The sequence below is a fragment of the Zosterops lateralis genome, assembly GCF_965231275.1.
Source record: "Zosterops lateralis genome assembly, chromosome: 3".
NCBI classification, from domain to species: domain Eukaryota; kingdom Metazoa; phylum Chordata; class Aves; order Passeriformes; family Zosteropidae; genus Zosterops; species Zosterops lateralis.
The window spans coordinates 10,049,567-10,069,342 of NC_139764.1; the positions used below are offsets into that span (position 1 = coordinate 10,049,567).

The following is a 19,776-nucleotide window of genomic DNA, read 5'->3' on the forward strand; positions in this document are numbered from 1 at the left end:
TCATACCATAGAGGCCTGGGATTAGTTCCTCACAACAATGTAAATATATTTACAGCCCATGTGTGTCTGCATTTTGTTATACTTTTAACTTCATAGGCCAATGGTTAATAAATCCAGCCTCTCTTTTTGTTTCTGCAGCAAAAAATATGTTGAATAGTACCATGCAAGAGGCTTAGGATGTTCTGGCCCCAAACAGTCTTTCAGACTGCAATTTAGGGGCTCATTCACAGAAGAGAAGAATAAAAGTGCTATGTCTGAGGTTGGCTTCCCCAGGGCACAGCAAAGGAAGAGAAGGGTAGCTATGGGGGATATTTGACCCACCTTTGCTCTTGATATTCAAAAAAATCAGTGTATCTGGAGTTCCTGAACTATTTAAAAGGAAAAAACCCCAAACAAACAACAACCACCGATGAGAGTTCCCAGGTTGCATCAAACAAGTTTCTTGCAAGTTTGAGATGCAAGTTTCTTTGCACCAGCTTATCTAAAAATATGTCGTTCATCATGTAGCCACAGATCCATGCAAGGTTCTCTCATTTGTCTGCCCTGTGGCAGGGTCAGTTCTACCCAAATACTTCTCCCGAGTGTTTAACAGGCTTATTTTCAAAATCTGCAGTATTGGAGACTCCACCACGTCTCCAGGCAGTTAATGGTTCAGTTACAGAACTCATAAACTCAGATCTACTATAAAACTGGAGTTCATAAACTTGTATCTACTAAAGTAAACTGAAGAGTAAGTTGGGGCCGAATATCTACCTACTGTTTGAGGTTTGCTTTCTTAAAGACAAAGAAGTCAAAGCAGAAGCTTTTGTGTTGCAGGCACTTCTGCAGAGTTTGGAAATAAAGCAAAAAAGCAACTTCCTGCAAAACGTATCGATCAGCACCTTCCCCTGTGTGACACTGAATGAACTTGTCCAACAAACAGACCTGGAAGAAAAAAAAAAAAAAGGAGGAAAGGTGCCTACAAAGCCCTAAACCTCTGATATTCATTTTATTAAAATTTAATGAGGAGCTATTAATAATGAATGCAACCAGGAAGATGGGAGAACGGCCTCGAGATTCCTCGTTAGCCAGATTTCTCTACAGAGCTGGGAAAGAAGAGGGCAGCTTTCAAAGGATGAGAGGGCTCCTGTGAGGGACAGCCGGAAGCAGCAGTCTGCAGCAGGCTCTGTGGTAACATTGATGGAAGAGTATTTTAAGTGGTTTTTTTCATTAAAAGCTGAACTGGGGGTGAGTTGCATGCATGTCCTGTAAGGAAAAGGTGCTCCTGAATTCCAGTGCCTTGAGTGTAGCGTGGGGAACTGGGGTCATTTCCTCGCTGATGGTGATTTTCTGCGTGAAGTTAACTCTCTCCCTGTGTCTCCTATCCCACGTGGTATTGTCTCCACACAAATCCAGTCTCCTAGCTCTTCAGCCAGATTTTGGGAGCTGATGTTCCTATGGCAGTGGCTGGGGACATGATGGATGTTACACCTTGAGCATCAACAACCCCAGTGCCTGCTCAGCTCACAGCAATGCTGTCTGGACTGTTTCCTTTGGTGGCTGCATTACCCAGTGTGATTGAAGGGGAGAGAGATGCAGCACATCACGACTTCCTTTTCTCAGTTGCCAAGCCAGCTGCCTTATCAAAGAGAGGAATGGAGCTGATTAGACACGGCCTGGGTTTGTTTTTTTTTTTTAAGCCCCTAGCAGTTGCTTAAAGGCTTATGTGGGTCTTTAAGATTAATTAATGTTTTATTTGGATGCCCCCCTAAATATTGCTGTGGTCCTGTAGGACCTCTTCTGTTCCCTGGAGTTTATGGGGTCATTCATTTGACAATGATTTGATTAGTTTCTTGAAGGTTACAGAGCAAATTTTACATGGCCCTGCTGAGTCTGGATTCCTCTCATCTCTCTTAGCTGTTTTTTAAGCTCTTCTCTTCCTCATCTGGCCTGTATTTCCTGTCTCTGGTTCTTACTATGAAGCGTGTTAATAAGCATCTGGATGGCATTAACATGTTTTGTGAGAACAGAAGCAGGATAAAAAGTAGAAATTGAAAGCAGAGCCTGTGTAGAAGTAAATCTGTGTTCTTTTGTGTTTCCATCAGGAGCAACCTCCCAGAAGAAGGTATCTTTGTATCTTTCTTGTGCTTGTGAAACAAACCCATAGTAGGGTTGACTAATCCCAGTCAGGTAGGTATGAAAACACAGTTTGGACAAGGGAGTTGCTATGTGGCAATAAGAAATGCTTCCAAGGATCCAAGAGGTATTAGAAAGAATTTTGCTATGGTAATCTCAAAACCCCCTTGTCCCAGTAAGCATTCCTTTTCTGGAACAAAAAAAGGGCAGGACAGAAGAGCGCTGATCACTTTTCTCCTTACTTTCCAGGGCTGGGTGAATCCACAGAGCATATCTGAGTCTCTTTTGAAAAGTCACCAGCAGATGAAGTAATTTGAGGCCTCACCCACTGCACAGTTTATTCAGCCAGCTGCGTAGGTCTCTTAACAGAGGTGCTTTTTAATACAGCATGTCAAGCACTGAGGAATGTCACTTTGATTTTGACATAACTCCCCACCGAGTGTGATGTGTTTTCTGTTATGCGTTGTTGTCAAGGTGAAGGAATGAATTAGCCTGGATTTTTAATTGCTTCTGTGTTGAACTCTGATATAAGCTGGAAGGGAAACATCATCCTAGATGAATAAAGAGGTGGTGCAAGAGCTGATCGCCCTCTGATGAGAAGCCAAGCTCTCCAAATGCAAGGAGGAGATTTCAGTGTTGTTTCTGTCTCTAGCTGCATTGAATCAGTTGCTGGGTTCCTTACAAAGGCTCCTGCTGGCCGCTGGCAGACACCAGGGGACAAGAAAAGACACGATTGTCTGAAATCCAGGTACTCCTCATTTCTGGAAGTCTGGGGAAAGGCTGCCATCTGCTGTAATGCAGAGAGGTTGCTGGGAATACATTTGACTTCAATCCCAGCAGTGGCATTGAAGCTGAGATGAGCTCAGGGCAGGAGCAAAGCAAAACAAACAAAGACAAGCTGTGCACTTAAAGACCTGGTGATGCTTTTAACACAGATCCCTCTCCTAATAATGGCTGTTACCTGGCATGCTCTTAGAGGAAAAAAAATCTTCCCTGTGGTCCCCACCTGCATTAATCCCTGGGATTTCCAGTCAAGGTCAAAGACAGCACTGAGGCACCAGTCAGAAAGCTGCTGGCTGGGCCAGCCTGAAGTGAGGGTGCTGCTTCCTCAATTTAATCTAGGCACCCACATCATTCCACAACCTCTCAGTCACAGGATTTTAAAATGCAGAAAGCTGTGTGGTTTTCCTCTCAGCAGAATGTGTGTGATACCTACACTAGCTACGAGTGAACTTGGCTGTACCCTCTACCCACAGGTCTTGCAACCTAGAGCAGAGCAAAGTCTAAAAACATCTACAACTCAATGCCTTTATCTCTGGTCTTTAAAATAAAACCTGAACTGAACCCTGTGGTATCTAGAGTCAAATTCTTCTCTTAAAAAATCATTAAGATGCCAGCCCTGCTCCCTTGGTACCAACCTGGTCCACTTTTTGTGTACTTTTTAAAATTTCTTTTTCCAACCATCACTTGCTTTGAAACTGCATGTTTTGACTCACAAATAATCTGAGAAACGAGAGCTTTTCACTTGCCTTAGGTGCTGCTTGGACCAGAGTGTTTCCCATTACCTTTCCTGAAGGCATCCCACTAGAATCCCTCCTTTTGCAATGACCAGATTCAAAAGGGAGCAGTGCACATAAATCTAGCCTGGAAAGCTGACATAAAGAAGGCCAGAGCCCCTGATGACTCAGGTATTAATGTACTCCATCAGAATAAACTGCTATCTGATAAAATCACTCCAGATACAGAAGAAAGAGCTTTTAATTTTACACAGCTTCTTTAGTGGAGACTGAGAGAACCAAGAACTGAGTGAAATGTCTTGGAGCCAGGAGGAGCTCTGCTACCCTTGCAGACATGGAGGAATACATGCCAGGGCATTCAGGAACAACAGGAGAGACTTGGCACCCCAGTTTTATGAGTTGTCCTTATGTTATGACAGTCTTGATGGAGTTTATTAAGAAACTGTCCTAGAAAGAGCCATGTGAGGTGGTGGCCTTTGAGCTGGGCCAGTCATGTCTTCTCTACAAAGGTCTGGACCTGAGTCCTACCATTTAGCATTTGGTTGACATGATGAAAATAATCTTCAAAATTTTCATCTGTGCTTATTTTGAGAGCCAGTAACATTGCCCTATAAAACTGCCATCCAATTCTGCATGTTCCTAAGCTCCTGTCTTGAAAGGTTTCTTGTGGCACTGAGCACCACGCTCCACTTAAACACGGCCTGGAAATATGTTCTCTGCTACTGGCATGAAATATTCAGTCTTAATATCCCTTCACATCGCTTGAGACAAGAAGAGCAGAAACTCTCCATCTGCCTTCTCCACAGTGTTCATTATTTTATGTATTTCTTTTATATCCCTTGCTTCCTCCAAGGAGAGCTTTTCCTCGAAGTTTGGTTGTTCCTATCATTGTTTAATGCTGCTCTTTTAGAGACAAGATTACCCACTACACTCGGGGTTCCTGGGGGACCTGCCCCTCTAATTACATTTAATCACTATTTCCCCTCACATTCCCTATGGATTGCCGTACCTTCTTCATTTTTTTTACAAGCTGAGCAAAGGTTTTCTGTGGAAAACTGAAAGCTAGTGGTACCAGGATCCTGTAAGCAAGGACCTTCTAAAACACTGTGACATCTCAAGAAAGGAGGCCAGGTGTTCCTAGAGATGACCCAGCTTTTACAATAGTTGGCTGCTAGTTCTGCCACTGAGCAGTAACAAGGATTTCCTTATTTTTTCAACGTCTGTTGTATCTGAGAAAACAGCGAGCTACTTTGTTCTTTTTACTGTTTATTTTCTACAGCACAAAACTCACTGGTTCCCATTTCTTTTCCAGGAAGGCTCCACGGAAGGCTCCTGAGCTGGCATGAGTGTAGGAAAAAACCCTGTCATATTTCTGTTGTTTTGTAAGAATGCCAGTTTAACTCACATAGATGAAAAAGCAGCAGCAGAAAGATTTTTCCTGGCTGAAGCTACTTGAGGTTGGAGTTTTTCCCTGGGAGTTTGTCCTGTGTGCCCAGGGTAAGGGTGTTTGTTGGGCTGAGTCACGCTGCCCCGCAGAGCTGACGTGGCCCGTGGCAATCAGTAGGAAGCACAGATAACTGAAATGCTCCCATAAAAAGCAGACTTTATGGACATAAGCTGCATGTGAGGAGGTAGACTGACAACAGATCAAGTGAACTATGGTTGACTGACTCACAATTTCCTCTCCTCACCAGCTCTGCTGGTGAAGCGATGGCTGTTCTTGCCCACAGCACATTCAGAGTATATGAACACCACAGCTCACAAGCCCAGCCATGCCACGTGCCTTGGGGAGATTTGTTATGCTCTAAACCAGCCTTTCTTCTCAAAGTCTCCAGAAATCACCCACTGAGTCCCCTAAGGGCTGGAGGAGAGGAGGTTTCTCAGGCTGGACTGGCGTTGTCACTGCCACCGCGGGGTTTAGCAGAAAGGTGACAGTCAGAAAAGCAAGCAGCAGGAGGCAGCCCCATGGCTGTCATCCTTCCCTTCTGATCCACAAAGATGATGCAGCTCTAGTTTATTTTTCCCCAAGGGGAACAGAGGACTTTGCTGTGAGTACAAAATGCAGCAGAACTGTAACAACATTTAGCTCGGAGATAATGTCAATGAAGCATAAGGTAGAAAATCAAACAGTTTGTAACTTTCCCTGCCTGAGCAGATAATAAGACTCTTTTCATTGCAACTGGAAAACATTAAAGGTCATGGGAGGGTGCATGGCTCAAATGTCACTTCGAGGATATGGCTTTCCCCTGCATCTCTGACACAATTAATCACTGGCTTTGAAAGTACCTCTCTGCTGCAAGAGAAACACAGACATGAGGGTTTCAGCTAGATCAGGGCTTCCTGGGCAAATGTCAACTGAGGGGTAAGCCACTCTACCTAAAGGTCATTTCACGCTAAGCAACTGATGCAAAATTTGTTCTCAAGGCTGCTCTGACTGAGATGAATTCAGCAGGATAGCTCCCTGACTCAGTGGAGATGCTGCAAGAGCAGCGTTGTGAACCTCAGCAGCTGTGCACTGAGGTCAGTCCTGCACAGCCAGGCTTGGCTCTGGCTCAGTTTGCTGACCAGGACTGGACACATTTCAGCAGTGAGTGGATCAACCCATGATTCATACAAGGGAGGCATGGAAAATTGTATCCATGCTGCAAGGACTCACCTTTAGCCTCAGGCTGACCCATGGGGCTGGAGAGGGGAATATTGGTTTACCACTAAGCCTGTATGAAGGGCTTTCCCCTCAAAACCACTGTCTGCAGTTAATAATCACGTACAGCTGCTTCTCTGCTGGGGATTCCCTTTCCTTTTGCCTTCCACTCTCTTCCCATCCCCTCCCATCTGACTCTTTGCTAGTGGAAAGTGGTTATGTAGATACTCTCAGGTCCAATTCCAGAAGGTCAGACTACTGAAAGCAAACTGTGAACTCGGTTTGGGCAAATCAAAACTTTCCAACTCACTTGTGAGTGGTTGCAGGAGCCATGGAGACACCCCCAGCCAGCTGGCAGCAGTGCTGAGGCAGGAATGCCATCCTCAACCCACACAGCCGAGGACTTTTATTTGGGATAACAGCAAGAAACATAAAGTAGAACCCCCTGGGGAGGACAGGACTAACACCACCTTCCGTCCCACAGCCTCTCCAATTCCCTTACCTTTAACCACATGAAATCCATAAATTCTGCAAACTCAGTGCTTTCTGCAGTCTGGATCAATACACAGCAATCAGTTCTATGCTATGTTCATGATCTCTTTGCTCACTTTATTGCTGCTGTGTCATGTTTTAGGCATTAGGAGACAGACAGACTCCAACTAATGTGATCCCCAAGGGGGAAAAAACCCAGAAAAAACCACAAGCCACCATGTTTTGCCCATGAGGAGTGTGTCTGAGCACGGCGGAAACTGTGAGGCACAGAGATTTCTGCCGGGTAGGGGAAAATATGCTGTGCAAATATTGTGAGTGACATTTGCAGGTTGCTGGAGGGAAATCCCCATTGGCTTCCTAACAAGCATTTAATATTTAACATAGATGTGTTTTTCGCTGTTCTAACTTCCAATGAAGTCTGTTTGACCTGTGCTACTATTAACTCCAGAAAGCCAAGGGTGGAATTCTGAAGCATGAGAAGGTACATCTTTATTTTCTAAAGCATGTCTGTGAAAGGTACAAGGGATGGCCACTGACACTGAAGCCCACGGTTATGAAGTAATAGTAATATTAAACTAGTCTTTCTTTCTGGTAGTGTCACTTTTTCTTTTCTCAAAGTTTTAAAAGGTGACCTCTGGTCAGGTCAGACACATCTCCAAGGAAGTCAACACCTTTTGTCCATGCATCTCTCAAGGAAGTCAACAAGGAGTCCCTGATGTCGGTGATACTCATCCAGGGTTTATTGGCCAAGTCTGCAAAACAAATTGTACCGAACAAACCTCTGCCAACCTTGACCTGCTCTGAGGAGCAGAACAACATCTTCAGCCCAGGCTGTCTGTGGCCAGCACCAGACACAAACACGAGTTCAGTGAGCTGCGAGCCCAGGCGTGAACCCGCGTAACCCACGGATTTCCACACTCCTGCATTCACACAGCCCGTAGCCACAGCCTCGTGTTGTTAAACACAGCCGGAACCACTGCTGTTAATTTATCAGTCTCCCTGTGTTTTATTGACTGGCACAGGGCTATGGCCAAGGATTTAGGCGTGTTTAAGGCACGACCGGGCACGAGGCTGCTGCTGCTTCGGTGGGACCTAACGCAGCCCTCTATTTCAGCAGCTCCTGCGGCCTGACGGAGAATAAAATATATAATTATATAAATAAAATATATAAATAAAATATAGAAATTAAAATAAAAAATATATTTTATTTTTATATTTTATTTATATAAATAAAATAATATATATACATATATAAATAAAATATATAAATAAAATATTAGATAAATAAATAAATAGATAAAATATATAAATAAAACATATAAATAGAATAAAACACCTTAAAATATAAATCTGAGACAAACCGGCTGCGGAGCACTTGCGGGGGGTGGGTCCATTGCCGAGGGCTCCCGATACGGGCCGTGGGGAACTCGGGGAGAGCCCCGCAAGCCCATGGAGCCTGAAACATAAACCCGAGTCAGAGCGGCTGCGGAGCACCCGCGAGGGAGCCGGTGCCGACGGCAGGACACCACAGCCCCAGGGCGGGCGGCGCGGCCCCTCCCGTTCCGCCGGCGCGGCCGCGGCCCCTCCCCCGGGCAGTGCGGGAGGCGGGCCCGGCTCCTCCCGCCGCCGCCCGGGCCCTTCCTGCGCCGCCCTGCGCGGGGGCACCGACGTGTCGCGGCGGAGGAGCCGCGCTAGGCCGCGCATCCCGCCCGGCGCCGCAGGTACAGCGCCCGCCGCCCGCCCGCCGCCGGGGCTCCCCCGGGGCCAGCACGGGAAAGTTTAATCCTCCCGGGCGCCCTTTGTGTGGGCGGCGCGGGCGGCCTGGGCCGGGCGGCGGAGGAGGGGAGGCGGTGGGCGGCGGGCGGGGGTGGGGGGCTGCCCGCGGCCCGCTTTCCCTCGCTCCCCGCAAATCCCCGCTCCGGATTTCCATGGTAACCCGCGGCGGGCGGCGGGAGGCGCGGGGAGGGTGCGGAGGTGGCGGCGGGAGGCCGGGCCGGGCCTCCCTCATGCGGTCGGTCACTCGCCCCGCAGGTCCCCGGCAGAATTCCCGACCATGCCACGGGGAGAGATATGACGACGGGCTCCGGGAGAGACTCCTGGCGTGTTCTCCGGAAGGTAGGGCCGGCTCGGGAACTAACGTTTGGAGCGAGTGTTTGGTGTTTTCCTCTGGCGCATGGCAGCCGGCGTGGACCGGGATGGGGAGCGCCCAAGGGCTCGGTGGTTCCATGAGCCGTGTAGGAATGCGGGGCTTCCTGGGCTTGTGGGTGATCCTGGAATTGTGTGATGGGCTGATTAATTTCGTGCGTTTCTTTACTGGAATTTTTCAAAGACGGTATACAGTGTTGAGAGAAATACACATACGGGGTTGTAAAATGCCGACCTTCTGCAATCCCAACAGAAACTTTCCCCCTCTGACTGTCCAGTTTGGGCCTTAGCACGCTGCTGGGTCCTTTTATCTTCTCTGTTTTTCTTATACTCTCTAAATGCTTAGGATTTCTGTTACAGGACATAGAGTTATCACAATCCAGTGTACAAAAGTGTAGAATGCCTATTTTAAAGTGCATCAAAGTAATTACTGGGTTACAGATTTGCATATATTTGGTTTTTCGAGTTTCTATCATTGGTGGTGTGTTGACTTTACTGTCTTACCTGTACTGATGGAGTCCTGAATGAGAAGTCCTATGGACTTGTGCAGCTGTTGCTGTGCAACCCTGTGAGAAATTGCTCTCTTACTGCAAAACGCAACTGCAGTACATTAATTGTTGTAGTGGCTGCAGTAATTACTGCAGTTGTGACCTACCTGAGAGTCAGTGTGACTCTTTGACAAACTGCACTGCAGACAAAAGGCCTTGAAATCCTTTGGCCATTAGGTTGGTGTGTCTGTTGGGTGGGAGAGCAGTGCCTAAAGTGGACTAATTGACAGGAGATCCACACAAAAGTCACTGGGCAGTCTCACCAGTGAGGCCAGAAGGTTGCACAAGGAGAAGCATCTCTACCTCTTCCATCCCATTGTCCCTCTGTCTTCAGCATCATCTTTTCTCTGTAGTGGGAGTGTGGCATGTGTGCAGGAATCTTGCCTTGTTGACAAGCACAGACTTCATGGGAGGAGAAGGAGATGCACATTTCCAACGTTGAATGGAGATATTGTTTGCCTGGAAAATGTCAGGAGCCACTAGGAATGAGTGGAGAAAGCAGACTGCAGGCTTTCCTTTGGCAGTTTGAGCAGGAAGGGGTTGGGAAATGGAATCATGATCATGTAGGTACTGCTTCTTCTTTCGGGGCAGCAACTCTGTGAAGAAGCCACTTCTGCTTTCCTTCTCCAGAATTTGGGGAAAATGAGGAGCTGTGAGTCTGAAGAAGAGAGAAGGCCCACAAATATCGTATTATCCTTCCAGTTGAGAGGCTGAAAGTTTTCTTCTGGTTTTGTTTTGGTTTTTTTGTTTTGGTTTTTTTTTTTTTTTTTTTCCTTCACACTTTGTTTATTCCTTGTCTTGTTTTATGAATAGAGCAGAAAGGGTGAGCAGGTGAGCATGAGTGTGGATGATCTATACACATATTTCTGGGGCCTCATACACAAGTAACTCCAAATCATATTTACCAGCAAATCTAGGATTTGTCTTGCTATTTTTAGCTTTTTGCACCCACCTCACCTAGGTGCTAGATAAAAAAAAAAAAAAAAAAAAAAAAAAAAAAAAAAAAAAAAAAAAAAAAACCACACCTGAATATTCTCTGCAGAAGGTAAAGAATTGTTAATGTGTTTCCCTCGTGCTCAAAACTGACAGGTCCCCATGTACTGATCAGATGTTCCAAAGTACTCATATATAATAGCTTATATATCCCAGCTTTTCTTCTATCAATCTGGTTCTTAAATTTAAAAAAAGGGGCCATTTTGGAAGTGTGTGGGTGTGTGTTAGGGCTAGATTATTAGAATTGGAGTAGCGTATCTGGCACTTGGCAATATGTTAGAGAGTCTCAGTCATTTTTATACAGTATCTGTAAGCAGCAGTGTAAGACCTTCCTTTTGGTTTTTGGCATTCTAGGTGTAGCATGACCATACTGGGTTTTATGCCGTGGAGTTATTTGTCCTTTTTGTCAACAGAATCTGTTTGAGGGACGAAGAGGAAGTGATGTGAAAAGAGGTGATCAGTTTTATTTGATCTTCTCTTGGGTAGGTACTAATACCACAAGAGCTATCAGCAAACATGGGTGGCACTGCTCATGAAGTGAAAGTTTTGATGGTCTTCATGCAGAGAACCTGCCCTGCAGAGGGAGAGTGGATTGACATCCTGTGTCAGGATTTGATATGAGGTGCACTGGGCCTGCTTTTTGGTAGTCTTTATGCACCACATCAAACTGGAATATTTTTATTTGGCTCTTTCACAGCCACTTGCAGGTCAGGACTGGGTAAGGCTTCAGAAAGGCACAATTCCCATGCAAACCCATATTTTTAGGAGGTTATTTTCTGAGGAGCAAGTGGAGCCTGGCCCTGCTGAAGATGGCAAGTGGAGGGGCTGTGTAGGGAGTCGTGCTGCTGACGCAAATTGCCGTGAGCATCTGTCGGACTCCTTTTGTCACATCAGGACCTCAGTGTTGGGATTTTTGCTGGGGCTGGTGCACTTCTTCCGCCTTTTCTCCACATGTCACTGCTCTGCAGTCTCTGCCTCTGACAGACTGGTAGCAGGAATGCCTGCTGGGGCTCCTTGATCTTTGTTCAGCTGTGTGGACCTCTCTGGAGCTCTGTAAGATGCTCGTGTTTCACTGTTTTCCAAGGGGTAATGCTCACTGTAATGCTGATGCCTGGAAAAGGGGTACAAAGAGACTTCACTCTCACCTTGTGTGGTAGTGTGGGCTAACTAACCACAAGATCTTTTATGACATATATTTTTACTGCTTTGATGGTTGTTTCTGAATGATTCTGACACCTCTGGTGTGGAAGAACTGAGTGCATAATGACCTAAATAGCTCTAGGTAGGTCCATTTCTCCAGCACAGAATCTGCCTTCTGATTTCACATTAAGTGTTCAGCCTTAGGAGGTTGAGTTTCCAGATGAGAGGAAGTACATTTGCTACAGGAGGTACCTCACAAGTGTTTCATATAATTGTTTATTTGGTACCTGAATGAAAGGGAAATAATACATTCCAGACAGTTTGTCTAAAAGGAGATAAATTGTTTTCCAGTTCTTGATGAAATGTTTACACTTGTGGATTATTATTTTAAGTAACAAGACATTACTGGAGTGATGGGACATTTTGGGGTAATTCTATTCAGAGGATCTTATTCTTATGTTTAAAGAAGTGAAGCTCAGCTAAAGGTTTTTTTTGTTTGTTTTTTTTTTTTTTTTAATCTGCTGTTCATGTGGCTACAGCTGGGAAGGGCAAAAGAAACCAGTACAAAATGTAATAATATGAAAGTCAGATGTTGTTTTATCCTGGCCCTGTAGGCTACCCATGGTGCTTTGCAGTGGGGATGCAGCTGTTCTGTTCTTTCTTTGGAGTCACTACTGTTTTTTCTTGCCTGTTTCCCTGTTTGAGGAGAGTGTTTTGAGATGGCCTTATGAAAGAGACAATTTAAGGGGACGGTGGTGGTATTACTCTTTGGGCTATTCAAGTGCTCTTGCTTTTCCACAGTCCCCATTCTGCAGTTTGCTGGGAAAGTAGCACAGTCTGAGGAATTGCAGAATCTGCTGGAGTATAACAGCATGTGTGGCTAAGCAGGGCTGATGGGAAATGCAGATAACTCAAACATTGCTTCCTTCTTGGCTTAGTTTCATCCCAGCAAGGCTCATCTGGATGGTCATCAGAGAAGGTACACCCTCAGTGTGAGAGCATGAGGTTGGGGATACTGTTGGAATGTGCAGAATGCACTCAAATACACGTTTGTTTGTGAATACAAGTACAGTTGTATTTATTAGGCTTTTAGGAAGGCCAGGCTCACACGGCCTCCTCTCTAAGTTGTGTGAAGAGGTTTTCTATTGGAGTGTGCTCCAAATGTAGGTGGCTTGCCATGGGGACAAGTCACAGCTCTCCTTTGACTCTGGCCTCATCATTTCCCTGACAATCATCATTTTCCTCCTCTGAAATCCCAGGGTGGAAGAAGGTGTTCAGAAAGAGCTTGGGTTAGCAGAACAGCTCCCACAGCTTTGACCTCAGTCTCTGAAACTGCTTTAAATGTTTCTCCTCCAAGCTAACCTTGGCGCCCCTGCTGCAACAGGGATGTCTGTCTCAGGGCACAGGGACAAGCATGGAAATTTCAGCCTGAGGAATTAGCTGGTTGGAAAAAAAAGTGAAAGCTTGAGCTGGTGCAGTCTGGCTCACACTGTCTTACAAAGGTGCTGTGTACTTTGCTCGTACCACGGTTTCCCTGTTACAGGGTGAAATCCTGATTGAGCAAATCAAAAAGAGCTGTGTAATAATACATAGGGCAAGCTCAACTTTTGCGGACAGAGTAAATATATTGGGCCAGTAACAATAACAATTAGGTCCTGGAAGGAGTCCTTTGTGCATTTTTATCTTATAGTTATGTTTCAGGTATGCTTTTCTTTAATAAATATCTTTAGTATTTATCATATCTTCTAGAAGTGGTGTAATGTCTTGCTTTAGCTTGACTTGTGGGTGGCTTCTGATAGTTTTCTGTTCCAAAGTATGTTGGGTAGCCAGAAGAGTGCTTGAAATATTTTCATTTCACTCTGTTGTTGCCAAAGCCATGACAAGCAGCAGGAACTTGAGCATGCCATTTGTGTCCACAGAGAAACTTCTCCTGCCTTACCTTTGGGATGCAGAGCATAGCCCTTGGAAACTTGCTGGTGTCCAAGTGTGGCTCAGTGTGGACAGGGGGGAATACTTGAAGGAAAGCTTGCTCAGTGTTGTGTGTTCAGTTGGAACCCTGAGTGTCTCTTCTTAGGTGTCACTATTTTTGAAGCTGAGATAAAATTTGGAGAGCAGATTCTATGAATGATACTGGAAAAACAAAGCACGTGTGTAATTACACTCAGAATATGGGAAGGCGTTTCCGAGGAACTCCTGTGCAAGTCCTGATACTCAGAAAAACAAACACGTTCTCCAGAGTCACAACCACCCTTAAGTGCAATTACTTCTGAGTAATACACTTTGTTTTTTGTTGTGCTCTCTTCCAACAGCTGAAACCTTGGGTGTGAAACTCAAGAGTCACAGCACAGTCATCTCAGAAATAACCTCATGTGATTAATGCACTGCCAGCTCACAGATCTGCTGCTTTGCTGACTGTGCAGTATCCAAGTGTGTGGCTCTTACTCTCATCACCCCAGTATTTTGTCCCATGCTGTGTTGTGCAGCTGTGTCATATTGTACTTGCTGAGCACGTTACTGAGCAAGAGTGTTTATAAGGAGGAGGCTGTAAGTTGAAATATAACTCTTCATGCACTCAGACTGTAGGAATATTCTCAATTCAGATCATCAAAGCTTGGTTTTGAATTTTTTTTAAGGCTATTTGTTTTCATTGTTGCCATGGCTGATTTCGGTTTAACTTCAGCGGTATTAAGTCATTACAATGACATCGTAATTTAATATAATCTTTTTAAATAAGGAAATTAATACAGTGTGTACAAAATAAATGTAATATATTGAAGGCCAGTTCCAAACCCATAATCCTGGGTTCCAGGTTCCATCACTACTTTTATGTCTAACGTCTAAACGTTTTGGTTTTTTATTGCATTAGTTTAATACACATTGCTGAACAACATGTGAGTAAATGATGGTGATTACTGGAGAGAGCACAGTTGATCTAACCCATTTCAATTGTATATCATTTCAGCACTGATGTAATGAAGTTGCACAGTTGCATGTTCTTACTATAGCTATATGTTCTTCTAAGTAAGAGCCTCAGGGGACTCACTATTTCATAATTTACTCTTCCCAGTTAATGCAGTTAATTGCATTTACCTGCCTGTCATTCAGCACAGTTAGTGCAGTTAGCTGCATTTACCTGCCCTTCACTTGCGTGGAAAATTGAATGAGTTAAAATACTCTGCAGAAGTTTTCTTCTGTGTTAACACTGAGTTTTGGTTTTTTGGTATGTTTAAATCAGCAAATTTGTGTATTATTGCATATTTTAAAATTTTGATTTAGGGGCTAGTTATAGATTCCTTTGTCTATAAAATATTTAGTAGTGGAGCACAAGGAGCAGCATTAATTTGTTGGTGAACAAATTAAAGTTTTTAGTTGTGGGTAAGGTTAGAGTACAGAGATGAGCATAGGCCAGGATTTTTGCCTTTATATGGGCTTGGTGCATATTCCTTTGTAATGCGGATTTAATTCAGATACTATTGTCCATTTTTCTTTATCTTTCTGAAGTTACACTTCATTGGCCAATTTAAAGACTGCATTTTGAGGAAAGCCTGGTTTTGGGCAGTACAGAGATGAGTTTTTTCCTCTGCAATTGTGGTTGTTCATTGGGGTTAATTATCCAGAAGGTCCTGACTTATGAGGGTACTAGAATAGCTGCTAGCTATGAATAATTTAGTGCAGCATCAAATTGCGTGCCACTTAAGAAGGCCTCTGCCTATGAAGCCTTATATCTTGTTAAAATCCACTCTACAGTATGAAGGTTACTGCTTGCACTGGTGTTTTATTGTGCTCTTTTCATTCTATTTTAAGATTTGTCAATGAATATTTTATGGTGATAAGTAATGAAAATATCTGTGCAAGAGTAGGTGGAGCTTGTTTTTGAAGTGCTGAGGTGTGTAGCTACTCTTCAGTCTTAAATTGTCATTTAAATTTGTTGTAAATCTTTGACTAGCATCACACAGATAGCATTTTCTCCACTCAGATTTCTGTAGTTGAGACGATTCATATCCTAGACAATTCTTTTAGGTGGTACTTCATTGTGAGGAAAGGAGAAAGGCTCGATTAAAGGCTTGCAAGAGTTAGAGGATTTCAGGGCTTTCTACAAATTGCCCTAGTTGCTCATACATCTGACTGGAGCAGACTGCAGCTCATATTACAGAGGCTTTTTCAGGAGAAAAACTGCAAATGCAGCACTTTGAAGCAGTTCCGAGTGCAGATAAGTTTACTGTATGCCTTTAGGAGACTTGGTCACGGCAACATAGCACTGGATGTGTTTTTTAAGAAGGTTAAAATGTGTTTTGTCATCATATATTAGATTTTTCACAAAACCACCCCAAAACATTCAGGAAGAGCTTGCTTGAGGAAGTTACTTTGGAAATGTCAAGGGAAGAACATTAGAATATGAAAATGCAATAAAAGTAGTAGAGAAAAAGGGTTTTGTGAGGCTTTTAGCTGAGAAAGATTAATGCTTTATGGTATTTAAGGAAGATCTGTCAGATGTCTGGAAAGGTTTTTTTTTCTGACTACTTCTGACTGTTCCCATTCTCTGTCTGCCAGTAAGTTTTTCTTACTCTGGGCCTCTTCACTGGGATGCTCTGTTATTACTGAACATCTCTCTTAGAATTGTTTTGTAGGACACTTTCAACCTTGATTAGAAAAAAACCTTTTCTTTTTCTTTTCCAAATGAGATTTGTAATATATGTGATGCTGCTGGAAGCCCTTTGAACAGGCACTCCTTGGGCTGTACAGTTCTAATAAACTCAAACCTCTAGTGCAGTGCACTACTGTCTGATACTTTGATGGAAATGCAGTTTTGTTTACAGATGGAAAGAACTCATTAAGTTCAGCTCTCGTGTAAAATTTTCGAGGCTATTTATTTTCAAATTGGGATCTTAAAATTGAACTGAAAATTAGTGGGACTTTGCTTACTCTGGGGCTTTTTGAGCTATGATTTATTTGTCTTCTCTGTGCAACTATGTTATGCTGGAGTAAACTGTACTTTACTAGGCAGCCATAGAAGTTGAATTGTCAGTTTTCCTGATTCCAGTACAAGGTTTCCTGCTATTTGAGAGGAAATTCTATTGTGAATGTGTTTATGCACTGTGGCTGCAGTGGTTATGGCAAGAGAGGAAGGAATGCCTGAAAGACTTGCATTTTTTTCCTAATGTAGCATTTTGGTGGTGCTGTGCACAAGAACAGACTATCCTCCAAACCTTCAGGTGTGTGAAGAACAGACCATGAAGTTACATTCTGCCTTTTATTTTTGTGTTTAAAAGAAGCTTTCTCCTCTTGTTGACTTATGTCAGTAGTTATAAACAATACTGGAGTGTCACTGTTTTGATAAAGTGTGTCCCCAGAGCTTTATTAAAGCCTCCATATCTATTGTTTCTTATTTAGATTTTATCAAGTGGTGATTTTATGCAATGGCATCAAGCCACAGTTCTTCACCAGTGCCTCAGTCAAACAGCAGTGATGCTTTCTTTAAAAAAGAAGTGGATTCCACGAAACGCTTTCGCCCTGTGCAGTCCCTGCCAGATGTGTGTCCCAAGGAGCCCACAGGTAATGCTGGGGGAAGCACCTCCACTTGCTGAACCGTTGCCAGCTGTCCAGTCAGTATTTAATGTATATTGAGTGTAGTGTACTATGCCATAGTCTTATTTCCAACCATTCTGTGTGTTGCATTTTATCTTCTTTTTTGCCAGAGTCGGTGTTAAATGCTCGAGACAGTATTTCTTGTTTGGACTCAGATATTTATTAATTCTTATCTATTTTACAGTCTCATAAACCATGAGTTCTACAGCACTTCTGGCTAACAAAGTAAAAAATGGAGCTGTATCTCTTTCTCTCTACAAGGCTTTTTAAGGATAAACTGTCCAATTAAGAAATGACACCTAAATTATTTTTACTTTTAACCCAATAACCAACCACCTATTGCCCACAATGTGGATTTTTCTATCCAATTACAAAACCCCACCCAGACCCATGGAGAAGAAGGTGAAAAAGGAGGACTCAGCCTCTGCCCTAAATCCTCCATCTTGCTTTATATATATTACTATATTCTAAACCCTTAAACTCCACCCTGTGATATCACACACTTCTATTCAAACTCCACACCCACAATCCCAGTGCTGTCACTCAATTTTGGAAGTCTTTTCCACAGGCTCAGGTGAAATGCAGTGTTTGGTTGGGGGTCAGTGCCTGTGAGCACAGAAAGTCTGAAATTCTCGGTGCCCAGGGTTCCAACAACTGTGATTCTTTCTTACACCACCCAGTGTCCCTTTGGAGCAGACTGTTTGCAGCTTGTTTTAAGATGTCCCCATTCTAGGTGGGACTTTGCTTGCATGATTACAGCTCTGATCCACACTCCATGTGAGAAGAGGATGCAGACAGAGCCCATAGCAGACGTGTCCAGTGTGCTTGGAGCCTGGCTGCATTCCTTCTGGGAGATATCCTAGCCCTTCTGCAGGAGGAATCAAGTGACCTGTGTGTAGTCCTAAGTCTCTGGTGCTGTTGTTAAACCAGATTTTGGTCACAGTTCCAGCTGCTGTGTTGCACTAAAACTAAAGGAATAGGTGGGATGAGCTCTTAAGAATTACAACATATAATACTAATGAATTGCAGCTGTCATTCTGATCAAGATCAGATTATTAGAAATATGTTTGTGGTTGGAATCTTTTTGTCTTCAGTAGAAGCTAATGTTGAGTTAAATCCATTTAATGAGTGTCAATACACCACTTCTGTGTTCAAAATTTGAGTTGGTTATTCTCATAGAAGAAATGCAGGGTGAAGTGTTGAAGAAGGAGAATATCATCCATGATTTGCATAGATAATTCTAATCTAGTATGTAATTGGTAAAATATGGTTTGCTTAAGAACCACATTTTAGCAAAAGCTACAGCTTTATTGTCACCCTAACAAACTGTCTTGTCTTTTGTGCTGCAGGCAATCCCAATGACTTACGTGACAGCCCATCTCTAGTTGTGGATCAGCAAAGATGGACTATTTATCATTCCAAAGTCAATCTCCCAGCAGCACTAAATGATCCTAGGTTAGCAAAAAGGGAATCTGATTTCTTTACAAAAACATGGGGAGTGGACTTTGTGGACACTGAAGTCACGCCTTCATTCTACCTCCCACAGATCACCAAGGAACATTTTGCATTATACCAACAGGAAATCACTCCGGTAAGAAGCCCCAGTGAAGTGCACATAGTCCTAGGGACCAGAAAGAGATCTTTATTCTAATTAGATTATCTTGGCTAGTAGCCCATTGTGCAGTTAGCTGATAATTAATTTACTTTTTCAGTGTTGGTTGGGTCTTCATTAGACATTTCTGGTTTTAAAATCTCAGAACCCATCGTGTGGAAAATGTTCTCTGAATTGTCCTGAGGCAAATTCATGTTATTTTTAACTTCTGTTTCTGAGTACTGAGGTCTGCACCAGAGCTTGCAGTTCATATTTATTCTTTCTGGTTGTTAATCCATTTTTCCTGTAAGGATCCTGTAGGGATTGTTTAAGGATTGGGCTCTACAATGCATCATAGCATTCTTAGACCTTTAGATCAAATGCTGCAAGGGTTGGAGATATTTTTTAGGAGTCTTCAATCTAAACATTGAAACATCTATACATGAACTTCTTAGATTATAAAGAAGCCTATTATCTTGATGATTTGTTTTGTAACAGGGAAGTGTAAGCTACATCTAAGGACACCAGGACCAGTAGGAGACTTCTACAATCTCTTAAAAATACAAGTGTCAGTAAGTATGTAGTATTGTTTGTTTGTTTTTTTTTAAATGAAAGAATTTGTAGAAGTCTCCTGCTGTTTTCTGCTTCCTTGGTTTGTAACTTCCTTTTTTTTATTTTACTGGTTCAGAATTAGCTGCAGGAAGTGTTATTTGTGTAATTATAGTTAAAGATTGTAGAAAGGAATTGTCTGTAATTGAACTACAACTGAACTATTGTCTTTAACTCACATATTCAGCATTTAAAATGTTTTAAGATTTCATCCTTTAAAATTAGTACTTCATGCAGTGACTGCTAAATAAAAGAAGATTTTGGAACTGAGCTGTGATGTAGCTTCTAGCAGAAATCTGGTTAACATTGCTGTTCTTTAGAAACATTATTTCTCACCACTGCAATCTCTGGTGATGTTAAAAATTCGAAGCTCAGCATGATGAAACATGATACGTGGTT

General features: G+C 43.2%; 2 protein-coding genes across 7 annotated transcripts in view; one reads left to right on the forward strand and one right to left on the reverse strand.

Moving 5' to 3' along the window:
• Nucleotides 1–7,226: 7,226 nt before the first annotated feature.
• Nucleotides 7,227–8,480, reverse strand: LOC310907594 (uncharacterized protein). 4 transcript variants are annotated; one of them, XR_014589659.1, is made up of 2 exons: nucleotides 8,127–8,402; nucleotides 7,227–7,892 (listed from the first exon to the last, which is right to left on the reverse strand). XR_014589659.1 is itself a non-coding variant. In XM_083857882.1 (2 exons), the coding sequence occupies exons 1-2, from the start codon at nucleotides 8,467–8,469 to the stop codon at nucleotides 7,378–7,380; spliced, it is 483 nt and encodes a 160-aa protein (XP_083714008.1). In that variant the 5' UTR covers nucleotides 8,470–8,480; the 3' UTR covers nucleotides 7,227–7,377. The 4 variants fall into 4 exon arrangements, 1 of the variants encoding a protein (XP_083714008.1); XR_014589660.1 differs by having other exon boundaries at nucleotides 7,227–7,517; nucleotides 8,102–8,214; XR_014589661.1 differs by having other exon boundaries at nucleotides 8,102–8,207.
• The window catches only part of VPS54 (VPS54 subunit of GARP complex), a 44,896-nt gene continuing 33,527 nt past the window's right edge, over nucleotides 8,408–19,776 (forward strand). Inside the window, exons 1-5 of one of the 3 annotated variants that reach the window (XM_083857879.1) lie at nucleotides 8,408–8,486; nucleotides 8,797–8,880; nucleotides 10,865–10,933; nucleotides 16,983–17,144; nucleotides 18,527–18,768. In XM_083857879.1, coding sequence (XP_083714005.1) covers nucleotides 17,009–17,144; nucleotides 18,527–18,768 — 378 coding nt within the window. In that variant the 5' untranslated portion in view covers nucleotides 8,408–8,486; nucleotides 8,797–8,880; nucleotides 10,865–10,933; nucleotides 16,983–17,008. The remainder of the gene's footprint in view (nucleotides 8,487–8,796; nucleotides 8,881–10,864; nucleotides 10,934–16,982; nucleotides 17,145–18,526; nucleotides 18,769–19,776) is intronic. The other 2 variants (XM_083857880.1, XM_083857878.1) reach the window with 2 other exon arrangements.

Excerpts from the sequence above, each read along its gene's own strand:
- LOC310907594 (XM_083857882.1), bottom strand. The coding sequence starts at position 8,469 with ATGCGCGGCCTAGCGCGGCTCCTCCGCCGCGACACGTCGGTGCCCCCG. Across the intron at positions 7,518-8,126 it reads CCGCAAGTGCTCCGCAGCCG|ACTTGGCCAATAAACCCTGG; the intron begins GTTTGTCTCAGA and ends TTTGTTTTGCAG.